Source organism: Podarcis filfolensis (genome assembly GCF_964270895.1).
Source record: "Podarcis filfolensis genome assembly, chromosome: W".
Lineage (NCBI taxonomy): Eukaryota > Metazoa > Chordata > Lepidosauria > Squamata > Lacertidae > Podarcis > Podarcis filfolensis.
In genome coordinates this window covers 16,513,272-16,527,231 of record NC_139619.1, presented here as the reverse complement: position 1 = coordinate 16,527,231, position 13,960 = coordinate 16,513,272, and the positions used below count along the sequence as shown (strand labels likewise).

The 13,960-nt window shown below is 46.1% G+C and overlaps 1 protein-coding gene across 1 annotated transcript in view; it reads right to left on the bottom strand.

Annotated features, from left to right (window-relative positions):
- LOC310753839 (uncharacterized protein) overlaps positions 1 to 12,693 on the bottom strand; it is a 28,494-nt gene extending 15,801 nt beyond the window's left edge. Inside the window, exon 1 of the mRNA XM_083595199.1 lies at positions 11,354 to 12,693. Within this exon, the coding sequence (XP_083451325.1) occupies positions 11,354 to 12,572 (1,219 nt within the window). The 5' untranslated portion in view covers positions 12,573 to 12,693. The remainder of the gene's footprint in view (positions 1 to 11,353) is intronic.
- Positions 12,694 to 13,960: the final 1,267 nt, after the last annotated feature.

Sequence of the window (13,960 nt, the reverse complement as noted above, 5' to 3'; positions counted from 1 at the left end):
CGCGGTGCGACTGAAATGCAAAGGTGTTAGTGTCGCCTGGGCTGGTATATTATCATACGGACCAGCACCAAAGAGTTGATTGGCTGTATGCTGCGGATCAGCCAGGGCTGCTGCATTATGCTTAAATTCACTTTCAAAAACTACATATTGCGCTGGAGATAAAAGCATGCGCATCAAATCTTTCCAATCTTGGGGTAGCATTGTGTAACCGCTTGCTATCCCCTCCAGCATCCCTATCACATAGGAGGATTTTAAACCAGAATCAGCAATGGCTCTCCTTAGTTCCCTCATGACAGAATAAGGAAGTGCCTCGTACAACACCTGTTGTTGAGCAGTTCCTGGGTTGGTATAGGAGATAGGGAAAGCAGATGGCATTTCCCCAGCCCATTCAGACTCTTCCTCTAAGGACAGGAGCCCTTTCTGCCTAGCTAAAGAAAGCGCGGCGCGCACAGCTCCTGTAGAAGAGCACGCAGGGGCTGGGGCAGGCGAAGGAGGAATGGGGGTGTGGATGTGGGCTGAGGCGTAGGGAGGGGCTGGCAAGGTTGCAATGGAGGTAAAATCTTGGGGTAAGGTGGGGGATTGTCTGCAACTGACAAAAGAGCAGGTGCCGTCGGAGATGCCTGAGGTCCTAATCTAGCGACGGCGTCTGCACACTTCTGCCAAGTAAGCAGACAATGAATCGGAGCCCTCGGTTCTGCGAAAAGAGTTTTTCCGATCTTTTGCCAAGTTTCTACTTCCAAAGAACCAGCCTCTGGATAAGAAGGGCATTGGCAAGCAATCTCACATAGCAATTGTTCAATTTCTTTTAAAGAAATATGAACACCCGCCACCCGCTGTCTAACGAGATAGAGTAGCTCCTTGGCATGCTCTTTTTGGAATTTAGTCAATTCCCCCCCCATACTCACGAAGTAGCGCGCTGAGACTTTTCCAGTCGAGTGAAGTACAGGGGTTTGGCTGCGTGAGGGATCTGGCACGTCGGGGTCACCAGATGTTGGGTTGAAATAACGACAGACAGGTAGCGAGTGTCATCTGGGAGGCATCTCTCGAGCAAGTCTCGGGGAGTCCCTTTTATTGAATATTACAGCATTGCCACATATGTGCTTATTGCTGATTGGTTAACACAAGTACAAAGCAAAGATTACATTAATCATCAGTGGATTAAAGGCTGGGAAAGGGTGCACAGAATTACACAGGCATGAAGACCTCCTAATTAATCTTTTGCTAGTGATTGATATAGCATTCATCCGTAGATGTGGTCAACTATGCATTAAGAACAAGTCAGGTACAATGTTTTCCTGAACTCAATGTGAGCTGAACTGGTGAGTGAATGTCTTAGTACTGTTTGTGCAGTATTGTGTGCAGGAGCGAAACTTAAGAGCAAGACTTTCCCAAACATGTCACAGTCGTGTATAGGATTATTGCATCCAGCATCCCAGCATCCACCTTTCTCTGCTTCTTTAATTATAATGTCTGGGTTGTTTCTGAGATTATCTATGGCTCTCCTTTCAGCATGGTTTAGATTTTGTTGTAAGCGATGGTGTTTTCTGGTCACATCTGTTTGGATTCTGTGGCGGAAGCAGTCAATGTACAAGTCCAGTGTGGTATTGCGTCCATCAGAAGGGGTCCATGTGGAGTCCCTTTTTGTGTAACACTTTTTCGGTGGTAGTTGGTGGTCAGTGTTCTGTTGGGAGGGTGGTTGTTGTTCTCCAGTGGGTTGAGAGGTGTTGTGTTGTGGAGTTGTTGCTTGTTCTGCTTTGTCTTGTTGTTGTGTGTGTTGAAAATACTCCTTCAGGCGTAAACGGCGGAAAAATGCTTCCAAGTCCCCATAGAACTGAATCATGTGTGGGGATTTGGCAGGGCAGAATGACAGTCCACGTGAAAGGACTGATTCCTCAGCTGGGCTGAGTGCTTGCAGTGAGAGATTGACAATATTGTTGATCTTGTTTTGATTAGTAGCCTGTAGGTTGGAAAGGTTAGAGAGTTTCTTGTTTTTCTGTTTTTTCAGTAGCTCCAGTTGAGAGTGGTAAATGTTTTGTTTTTCCTTTTGGAACTCTTGCCAAGCTTGGTGGTTCCTGATAGAGTTGTCCAATACAAGGAGTTCCTCCTTTATTAGCTTCTGTTTAGAATGCCAACAGTGTCCCTCAGCTCTCTATATTGGACAAACAGGCCAAACCTTACGCCAAAGAATAAACGGACATAAATCGGACATCAAGAATCACAAGACAGAGGAACCAGTAGGAGAACACTTCAATCTCCCAGGACATTCTATACAAGATCTCAAAGTAGCTGTATTACTACAAAGGAATTTCAGAAATAGACTGGAAAGAGAAGCTGCTGAATTGCAACTCATTACCAAACTTAAAACCATGGAGAGACCTGGTCTGAACAAAGACATTGGATTCTTATCTCATTATACATGACAAAGCCATTTTTCACCTTCTCACCCCTTGCTTTTTCCTGTAAGACCTATTGCAGTCGTTAAGAGTCATCAACAGGCTCATCTCAGCTATCTGCCAACCACCCATTCCCACCACCCTTCTGAGTAATACCCCTCCCCACCTTCTCACTATATAGAAGGATCTGGCAACTTCTGTTTCAGTGTATCTGAAGAAGTGTGCATGCACACGAAAGCTCACACCAAGAACTAACTTAGTTGGTCTTTAAGGTGCTACTGGAAGGAAAAAAATCTCTCAGGTGGAATTCCCTTTGTTGCCCGAGATGACCGCCTGGGCACAAACTGGGGTGCTTCTTCTGACCCACTGGGGCCAGCAAGTGCGTCTTCTTCATCAGACGACTCCCCCTCTGACTTGAACCGTCTGTGAGCTTTCTCCTTTATGCTAACAGGAGATGAGGGCTCACTCTTGGACACTCTTTTAACAACCTGAGGAGACGCCCTACCCTGGTGCTGACCCTGATCATGGACCTGGTCCCCATCATCTGGCTCTCCCTCCTCCTCAGATTCAGACAGACAATCTGAGTGAACGTCAGGGCTCGCTTTGCGCCTTGCCCTACTATCCTGCTCATAGAACTCAGCATGTTTACTGATCAGAAGCTTGGTCTGATCACCTTCTGGACATGCAAATCTCCACCCCTTTGTCACAGGTTCATACCCACAGAAGATCATTTCCTGGTACCTTGGGCCACCCTCTTGCTGCTGAAACTTTGGTACAGGCACCAAGGCTCTGCAACCAAACGAACGGAAGAAATGCACCTGCGGTCTCTGTCCGTTGAGCAAGAAATACGGGGTGTCACCTACCACTGAATTGTAGCACCTGTTCATCGTGAAATTGGCCGTCTTTACCGCCTCCCCCCAAAAACTTTGAGGCAAACCAGAGTCACACAGTAGAATCTCTGATGCTTGAACCAGAGCTTTACTCCTCAGCTCTGCCACGCCACTCTCCTGAGGAGAAGTCACCTTGTGACGTATCCCTCTCTGGCGGAAGAACCTCTTTAGAGCAGACCCAGTGACCTCTGAACCTCGGTCACACTTGAACCCCTGCACCTTGGTGGAGAACCTTAGTTCCACCTCTGCAACCCAATCCTTGATCAGTTGCGTTGCGTCCTCCTTCGTTCTCAGCGTGAACGCCCAGGAGTTCTGCGTAAAATCATCTGTCAGTGTCAGCAGAAACTTGGCCTTGCCCAGACTTGGCTGTGGCATGGGACCAAAAAGGTCTGCGTGCACAAGCTCAAAAGGCTTTGTGGTTACTCTCTCCACCCTGGGATAACTGTATCCCTTATTCTTGGCTTTCCTGCAAGCCCTGCAATTTAGAAGTTCACCACATTCTCTTACCTTGCACCCTTTTGTGCACTCTGATAACATCTGAATGTCTTCACAGGGGCCATGTGACATTCTCTTGTGCCACACGCAAGCACATGAAACATGAGTGTGAATGGTGGCTTTGCCAGCATTCCCCTCACCCTCCAGAGATGTTTCCAGAACAAAGAGGTTGTTCTGATTTCTCTCAACACGTACTAGCTGCTTCCCCCCTCTGGAAATTGTACAGACATTCTTCTCAAAACAAACCATATACCCCTCCTGTAAGAGACAAGGTACAGATAAAAGACAATGTTTTATCCCTGGCGACACGTAGACTTCCAGCTGCGCCTGTAAAACAGAAACAAACACATTTCCCACATTGGTTACACGTCTCTGTGACCCATCAGCAAAACACACTGATTTCCCAGCTGAAACAGCCCTGCAGTTCCTTATCTTGACACCAGGTGTCTCAGTCACGAGATGTTTATTTGCAGCAGAGTCCACAACCCAACGCAGCACTCTCTCCTCACTGGAGCTGTCTTTCGTTGTTGCCTTAGCAACAGACTTCCCGCTGCCCCCGTCCTTGGGGCCTTTGCAGGTGTTCTCTAAAACTGCCATCGAAGCAGATAGCTGATAAGCGCCGTCTTCCCCCTCTGGCCGTCTCTGCGTCTTCCCACGCCTGCCTCCTCTGCTGGACTGGTTGCCATGGAAACCCGGCTGGTTCCCATGGGAAGCGACCTTAGAAACATCCTGCCCTGTCTCCCTTGCTCTCTGTGGGCAGCAGCGGCGCAGATGGTCAGGGGAATTGCAAACAAAGCAACGACGAGTGGAAAACTTTGCAAACTTGCCTTTGGTCTTCTCTGCCCCCCCAACCTTGCCAGCAGCTCTCCTTGAGGCTATACTGCATCTGGGGACGTGGCTTTTGGCTTCCGCTGTGGTTTCTCTGCAAACCCTCTCCAGCTCCTGCCAAACAGCCTGGGCACTCTCAAGACCCTTGGAATGGCCTATCTGGCCTGCACCCCCACTCCCGGGTGCACAGCTTCCAGAGGAACAGCTTGCCGCTGCTTTCCTCCTCTTTGCTCTCAGCCGCTCTCCAGCACACAGCCCATCACACAGACGTGTCGAAGCATTGCAACAGCTTCCAAACACAGTTCCAGCCCCCACTGGGCTTTCTGGGCGTCCCTCAGCCCCTTCTGGGCTTGGTGCTCCCTCTGGGCAGCTTCTAGCACCCTCTGGTCTGGCTCCCACTGCGGCCTGACATGCCGTCTTCAGTGCCTGCCACGCGACCCAGGGCTCCTTCCCGTCCACCTTTTCAAAAGGGACTGAGTACGATTCATGGCTGTCTGCCATCTTTTCCCCCGGGGCCCAGCTTACTTACGAACAGTAGTAGCCTCTTTTCGCACCCGGTTCAAGTGCAGATCTTCCCAGCGAGCTCCCTGCCTCAAACGTAGGCACAGCTCCAGCTGGCTTCAGCTTTTCTCCAGTGTCTCTTCAGCTGGCCGCAGCACACACACCAGCACGAACACAGCTTGCTTCACAGCGTTTGCTGACAACACCCATAACCTATGGGATGATTGATTAGTAGCTTTGCTTGCCCCCGGAGTCCACACGCTTCCGCTGCGGTGCTCTGCTCCAAAGGGCTCCTCACAGCTTCAGCAGAGTGCATACACAGCGTAGAAACAGAAGCTGTTGCCGTGTGTGCGTAATAAATCAGGCGTAACGCACGGTGTCTTCCTTATCTTACAAATAGCTTTATTCTCGTAGCAAAAACAACAGTTCATAACTCTCCTGGTGACAAAGCACACATTTCTGCTCCTCTCTCGCAACGGAGCAGCACACACTCTGAGAGACACAGTAGAACACTCCCCTCAGTATTCTAAACCACGCCTCAGAATGTGAGACGTCACTCAGAACTTCTTAACCCTGTAAGTTCTGATTCTCTCCATACATATTACCAAGGATGATGTTTTTATTTCTTTTTTTATATATATAATTTTTATTAACAGGCCAATCATATCACATCAATTCCAAATCACATTAGTTCCAAATTATACAGCCAAATTTTTTAAAAAATTTGTTGGGGGTACCCATACTTCAAGCTCCGAAAGGGGTCCAAACATCACTCTTGCTGCTGCTTTAATTAAACAGTTCTATCCAGTTCTGCCCAGATAGTCTCTTTGTTATTTTCTCATCTTCTTGTTATTATCATATATTCCTTTCTTTGTGATCTCTGATAATCTTCACAAGCGGGTTGAAAAACAAACATTCCTGTGTGGATTTTACACTCTCCAAGAATCATATTTCATAAAGGACAGACGCCATTTCCACACCTCCGTAGAAAACATTCACAGTCTGTCCGTTGATTTCCACAGGCTTGCCAATCTATATCTCAAAGGGCTCTGCCAGGTCAAGATCACATTCCGATCACCATACATACACATTCTGATGACCCTGGTCCTCCTCTCCCTCGTCCATCTATGCGCAAGCCTGTCTTATTTGTAACTGCATCATAAAGCTTTCTTTCCATTCCTCCATGTTTCCACCAGTCCTGTCTTTAATCAGTAATTGCTTTCCACACAGTTCTTATTCTCCCGCTTGTGATTAATAATTTGCAATGATTCTTCTCTCTGGAGGGGAGGGTTATTAAATACTCACATAAGACAAAGAAAAAAAAAGTTTTTTCCTCCCCCCCTTTCCGGTTCAGTCCGACATACTGATCTTCTAATGTTGATTCTAAACTTGATCTATTGTCCAGCCCGTCACTCCACTCACAGAGATCCTATTATTCAGCAGTCTTTACTCCCGATCTTCACTTGATGTATGTGCATTAGCTTCTTTCCAATTATATATTTCGAGCTAATGCTAACCAGTGCGCGATTAGAGATAGCGTCAGGGAGAGCCGGCCTCACGCAAGGGCTTCATGCCAAGTGCCCGGTCACCCCCTCCTTCGAATCCGGGGGTGAATTATGGACACAGCTAGCAAGGCAGTCCCCCTCATTCCCTTGGGGGGGCAAGGGAGGCTGCATACTCCCATCACAGCCTCTTAATTACCTCGTGTGGGTCGGAGAGATGTTATTGTCGGCCATCTTCCAATGCGCCCCCTGGTGGCCCCCCGGGTGATGTTTTTATTTCAAAGTATCCCAATACTAGGAGGAGATAAATGTTTTAATAATTGGAAAAGAGATTTGGCCAAATCCGTGTGGTCAGGAAAAAAACCAAGAATAAAACACAAAATAATGATAGATAAGAGGGAGAGAGGAGGATTTGGCCTCCCTGACATGGAGTTATATCATGATGCGGTGGGTCTGACCTGGCTAAAAGAATGGATCAAATTAGATGACTCGGATGTATTGGATTTAGAGGGAGTAGAGACGAGATTTGGATGGCATGCCTATTTAATACATGAGAAAGTCAAAGTACATAAAGGCTTCCTAGGGCATATAGTCAGAAAGTCTATATATAAAATATGGGAGAAATATAAAAGACTCCTAGAACCGAAAACTCCTTGGTGGGCATCGCCGGCAGAAATTGTGGCAGTGAAAAAATTAAATATGAAAGAAAATTGGGCTACCTATAAAATTGTATTAAAGGAAGAAAACGGAGAATTGGAATTAAAGGATTATACAGAAATTAAAGCTCATATTAGTGACTGGTTCCAATATATTCAAATTAAGTATAGATTAGCGAAAGACAAAAAGTTAGGATTTGAAAAAGAAATATCAAAATTTGATAAATACTTAATACAAGAAAAATAAAAAAAATATCTAAATTGTATAATCTGATCTTAGAGTGGGAAACAAAGGATGAATTAGTTAAAGCATCCATGATTTAAATGGGCGCAAGATATTGGGGAAAATATTGCGTTTGAACAATGGGAAAAATTGTGGAAAGAAGATATGAAATTCACTATGTGTTATATATTGAAAGAAAATTTCCTTAAAATACAACATAGATAGTATTTAACACCGGAAAGAATAGCAAAAATGAATAAAAATTGTAGCGATATCTGCTGGTGATGCAACACTGGAAAAGGTACTATGATACATATATGGTGGAATTGTTTAAACATCAAACAATTTTGGGAAACAATATATAACGAAATGAAAAAAATGTTTAGATATTCATTTAGGAAAACACCAGAAGGTTTTCTATTGGGAATAGCACCAGGAAGTCTAAAGGAAGAAGACAAGACATATTTGTACGCAACAGTAGCCGCAAGGCTATTGATTGCGAAAAATTGGAAAAGTGGTATTATACCGACAAAAATAGAGTGGCTTGCCGAATTATTGGAGTACTACAATATATCCAAAACAATGGGAGAAATTGGAAGGATCTCAAAAGATCAGATAGACAGGGATGGAAGGTGTTTAAAGGATACTTACAAAACCATATTGAAAAATCAGAACTCCTATTAGAATAAACAGGTTCCGTTTTAAATACTGAAATACTAAATAAGATGGATAACAATGTGTAATAGAAAAAGAAGCATGAAATTAGGTTAAAGGTGTGTGAAAGAAAGTAATAGAAGTGGAAAGAAATTGCAATTGAGTAGACTGGAAGTCTAACACAAAGGTGGGGTGAGGGGTGGTGGGTGGTGGATGGTGATGGGAAAAGGAATTATCTGTGGGACTGAATGTAGGTATGTTTGTATATATTTAAGGATTGTATGAAATGTATGCTTGTATATTCGCAATACGTTTGTATCTTATAATAATTTTTTTTTTAAAAGAAAGAAAGTCTTTCGAAAGAAAGACGACAGCCTGGAGACTGTTTAGTGACTTTTGTTACAAAAAGAGTGAAGGATTATGAAGCAGGTCTCCAGGTTGAAGGAAACAGAGTAGACATATTCCGAGAAATCCCCTTCAAACTGAGAATAAGGAGACAAAAATACAAATTTTTGACAACAGCTCTCAAAAAAGCCGACATAAGGTACAAATGGAAATTCCTGGAGAGGATTTCATTTACAAATAAAAAGAGAAAATTTAGGTTAACAACAGTCAGGCCCAATAATTTTGGGAAAAGAACTGGAGAGACTTTGACTTTGGACAGGGGGCAAAAGAATGGATAAACCCCTTAACAAAACAAAAAGCAGTTTGGGAAGAATTGGAAAAGATGTCAATAGAAGGAGCAGTAGGTGGAGAAAAAGGAATTTTAAGTAAGCGTGACAATGGCAAATCTCAAAGTACTACATTGGAATGTTAATGGACTTAACAATAAAGGAAAACGATATAGAATTGAACATGTAATTCTCAAACAAAAACTAGACATAATGTACCTTCAGGAAACACATATTGCAAAAAAAACATAAAAGAGTCTTGACTAACAAAAAATTGGGAATGGATTTCATATCAGCAGATAATGCCAAAAAGACGAGGGGTGTTCTTCTACATTAAACCTGCACTTGAACCCAAATTGATTCAAAAGGACGAAAAGGGAAGAACTTTAATAATACAGATTAAGGTACAGGGAGAGAAAATAATATTGATAGGCATCTATGCACCAAATGAAAATAAGGCAGATTTTTTTCAAAAGTTAGAAATGGAGTTGTTGGAATTTGCAGATGAAAAATTAATACTAATGGGAGACTTAAATGGGGTACCATCACTAGAAATGGATAGAACAATTAGGAAAAAAGAAACCAAAGAAGAAAGATTGCCAAAAACTTTTTTTGAAATGGTTGAAACACTAAAATTGGTAGATATTTGGAGAGTGAAACATTTGTTTGACAAACAGTCACACACACAGTTTTCTCCCTTGTACATGAAAGTAGTGTGAGATTAGATGCAGTTTGGATTTCAAAAGAAATGGAATCAAAGGTTAAAAAAATAGAGATAAATCCTAGAACTTTTTCAGATCACAATTCTTTAACGATGGAAATCCAAAAAGAAAATCAATCCTCCTTTCAATGGAGGCTAAATGAAGATTTACTTGATCATAAAATCTTTTTGGAAAAAGCAAAAAAGTTTTTGTCAGGGCTGAGTCAGTACATTTGAGTTCCCCGGATGTGGGAGAGAACTTCAGGGTAGAAGAAGAGGACGGTGTGCCTGAGTGGGAGGAGCTAGCAAAGGAAGGGCAGTGTCTTTAGGTGTAGAGGGACAGGAAGAGGCAGCAAGTGAGCCAGCAGCTCCACAGGGACAGCAAAGGTTAATAATAATTAATAATAATAATAATTTATTATTTGTACCCCGCCCATCTGGCTGGGTTTCCCCAGCCACTCTGGGCGGCTTCCATAGAAAACCAAAAATACACTAAAATATCACAGATTAAAAACTTCCCTGAACAGGGCTGCCTTAAGATGTCTTCTGAATGTCAGGTAGTTATTTATCGCTTTGACATCCGATGGGAGGGCGTTCCACAGGGCAGGCGCCACTACCGAGAAGGCCCTCTGCCTGGTTCCCTGTAGCTTTGCTTCTCGCAATGAGGGAACCGCCAGAAGGCCCTCGGCGCTGGACCTCAGCATCCGGGCAGAACGATGGGGGTGGAGACGCTCCTTCAGGTATACTGGGCCGAGGCCGTTTAGGGCTTTAAAGGTCAACACCAGCACTTTGAATTGTGCTCGGAAACGTACTGGGAGCCAATGTAGGTCTTTCAAGACCGGTGTTATGTGGTCTCGGCGGCCGCCCCCAGTCACCAGTCTAGCTGCCGCATTCTGGATTAGTTGTAGTTTCCGAGTCACCTTCAAAGGTAGCCCCACGTAGAGCGCATTGCAGTAGTCCAAGCGGGAGATAACCAGAGCATGCACCACTCTGGCGAGACAGTCCGCGGGCAGGTAGGGTCTCAGCCTGCGTACCAGGTGGAGTTGGTAGACAGCTGCCCTGGACACAGAATTGACCTGCGCCTCCATGGACAGCTGTGAGTCCAAAATGACTCCCAGGCTGCGCACCTGGTCCTTCAGGGGCACAGTTACCCTATTCAGGACCAGGGAGTCCTCCACACCAGCCCGCCCCCTGTCCCCCAAAAACAGTACTTCTGTCTTGTCAGGATTCAACCTCAATCCATTAGCCGCCATCCATCCTCCAACTGCCTCCAGGCACTCACACAGGACCTTCACCGCCTTCACTGGTTCTGATTTGAAAGAGAGGTAGAGCTGGGTATCATCTGCATATTGATGGACACCCAGTCCAAACCCCCTGATGATCTCTCCCAGTGGCTTCATATAGATGTTAAAAAGCATGGGGGAGAGGACGGAACCCTGAGGCACCCCACAAGTGAGGGCCCAGGGGTCTGAGCACTCATCCCCCACCACCACTTTCTGAACACGGCCCAGGAGGAAGGAGCGAAACCACTGCATAACAGTGCCCCCAGCTCCCAGCCCCTCTAGACGGTCCAGAAGGATGTTATGGTCGATTGTATCAAAGGCCGCTGAGAGATCCAGCAGAACTAGGAAACAACTCTCACCTTTGTCCCTAGCTCGCCGGAGATCATCAACCAGCGCGACCAAGGCAGTTTCAGTCCCATGATGAGGCCTGAATCCTGATTGGAAGGGATCCAAATGGTCCGCATCCTCCAGGCGTGCCTGGAGTTGTTCAGCAACCACGCGCTCAATCACCTTGCCCAAGAATGGAAGATTTGAGACTGGGCGATAGTTGGCCATACTGGCCGGGTCTAAAGATGGTTTTTTAAGAAGCGGTTTAATGACCGCCTCTTTCAGCGGATCTGGGAATGTTCCCTCACAGAGGGAAACATTCACCACCCCGCAGAGCCCATCGCCCAGCCCTTCCCGGCTTGCTTTTATTAGCCAGGATGGGCAAGGATCAAGGAGACAGGTGGTTGGTTTCACGCGTCCAAGCAGCCTGTCCACATCCTCAGGGGTAACGGATTGAAATTGATTCCATGCAACTTGACCAGACAGAGCTCTAGCACTCTCCCGCCCCAGCCCTGCTCCCACGGTGGTGTCTAGCTCCCTCCGAATATGAGTGATTTTATCTGCAAAAAACTTTGCAAAATCGTTGCAGGAGATCTTGGGGTCTTTACAAGGCCCCGGTGGTAAAGGTGGTTCCGTTAAATTGCGAACCACCTGAAAGAGTCTCCTGCTACTATTTTCTGCAGATGCAATAGAGGCGGTGAAGAAAGTCTTCTTCGCCGTCACTATCGCCACTTGGTAGGCTCGAAGTTGAGCTCTAACCTGTGTCCGGTCAGATTCGGAGTGAGTTTTCCGCCACCGACGCTCTAGCCGTCTCAGCGATTGTTTCATCGCCCTCAGCTCCGAAGAAAACCACGGGGCTGTCCGGGCTCCATGCAATCGGAGAGGGCGCTTCGGAGCCAGACAGTCGATAGCCCTGGTTAACTCCGCATTCCAGCGGGCCACCAGGGAATCAGCTGAAAGGCCATCAACATGGGATAAAGCATCCCCTACCACTCTCTGGAAACCATTTGGATCCATTAAGTGGCGGGGGCGGACCATCCGAATTGGTCCCACCTCCCTGCAGAGGGGAAGGGTCGCGGAGAAGTCCAGTTGCACCAGGAAGTGATCTGACCATGGCACTTCTTTTGTTTCACTTTTACTTAATGTCAGATCACCCACGTCACTAGAGGTGAACACCAGGTCTAAGGCATGTCCATGACTATGAGTTGGGCCAAACTTATTCAGGGACAGCCCCATGGAGGCCATGCTTTCCACGAAGTCCCGAGCGGCCCCTTGTAAGGTCGTGTCGGCATGGATGTTAAAATCCCCTAGGACAACCAAACTAGGTGTCTCCAGGAGAAAATCCGCCACGACCTGAAGCAGCTCAGACAGGGAATCCTTGGTGCAGCGGGGAGGCCGGTACACCAATAGGAATCCTGTACTGCCCCTATTGCCCAACTTCCAGAACATGCACTCAGAAAACTGGATCTTCCCAGTAGGACGCCTGGTGCAAGCTAGTGACTTCCTAAAAATCACTGCAACCCCCCCTCCCCGCCCACATGACCTGGGTTGCTGTGCGTAAGAGAAACCTGGTGGGCAAGCAGCGGCAAGGACAGGCCCATCTGCTTCCTCCAACCAGGTCTCTGTCACACATGCCAGGTCAAATCCTCCATCCACAATCAGGTCGTGGATGGCAGTGGTTTTATTCATCATTGACCTGGCATTACACAGCAAGTTCTGGATCAGAGATTGGCGAGAGATTTACAACTGCTCTCGCGAGGCGAGTGGACAAGTGGAAACTTGAAAGGTGGGGCAATAAATTCCCACATTTTATGAGGTGTTGGTGTTGGAGTTCATAGTCTACGTGCAGCTTGGAAAGTGAGCAATTAGTGTTTTGACTACAGGCTAGGGAGACAGAGCATGGGAGAAATTTGCCTGGAGATAAGAGGACCTAGTAACAGCTCGGTGATTGGCTGAGGTCTCTCATATAGGCAGCATGACCTATTACATTGTTTGGCTAGTTAGGAGTAATCTGGAGAGCTTGGAGAGTGATGAAGTTCGTGTCTGTATATAGTAAATTGTATATAGCTTGTGAGTTTACTGCCGTATATAATAAACTACAAAATCAAGTTACTAGTTGTCAGCTTTGTTCCTGATTGTCGTCCTGACTGAGCAGTCTCGATTGTTGCCTAGGAAAAGCTGCACTACTCTGCTAAGTTGTGTATCATTGAAGAAGTTCAGAGGTGAAGAGACTGGTCCTAGTTTCATGCGAAAGGACTTCAGAAAGTGCTCACAGGCTTCAGAGTTTTAACAGTTGGCGGCGTAAGTCGAGGCCTCTGAACTGAGTGACTCTGATGAATGACAATGAACTCTTGATGACCATTGTAAATATTGTAAATAAAGACCATTAAAGTGCCAGAAGTCTCTGGAGGTGATTGTTTGTGAAGAGAGGAACGCACCACCCTGACAGTATACCGGTAGACCTCTCTCTCTTCACGGTGAGGAAAAGCAGGAGGAAGCATGCAAGATCAAGGAGCAGTCAGCGGAGGCGAACCACCTGTGGTGGTCCAGCTCACTCTCCAAGATTTATGGCAACAGAACCTCCAGCTAAAGAGCCAGGTGGATGTCCTGACAGCAGCCTTGACAGAACAATGGGTGCTTTTTCAAGCGGAGTGGACGGAGAAGGCAAGTAAGCCAGTAGTAGCCCACCCGTGCAGACTCACGGGCAATAGCTCAGAATATTTGTCTTTTAAGACTGAGATTTTATATCTCCTGGAACTGAGAACCATGGAATTTAAATCAGACCAGGAGAGAATTGCGTATATCATAAGTTTTTTGGATGGGAGGGCAAAAGATTG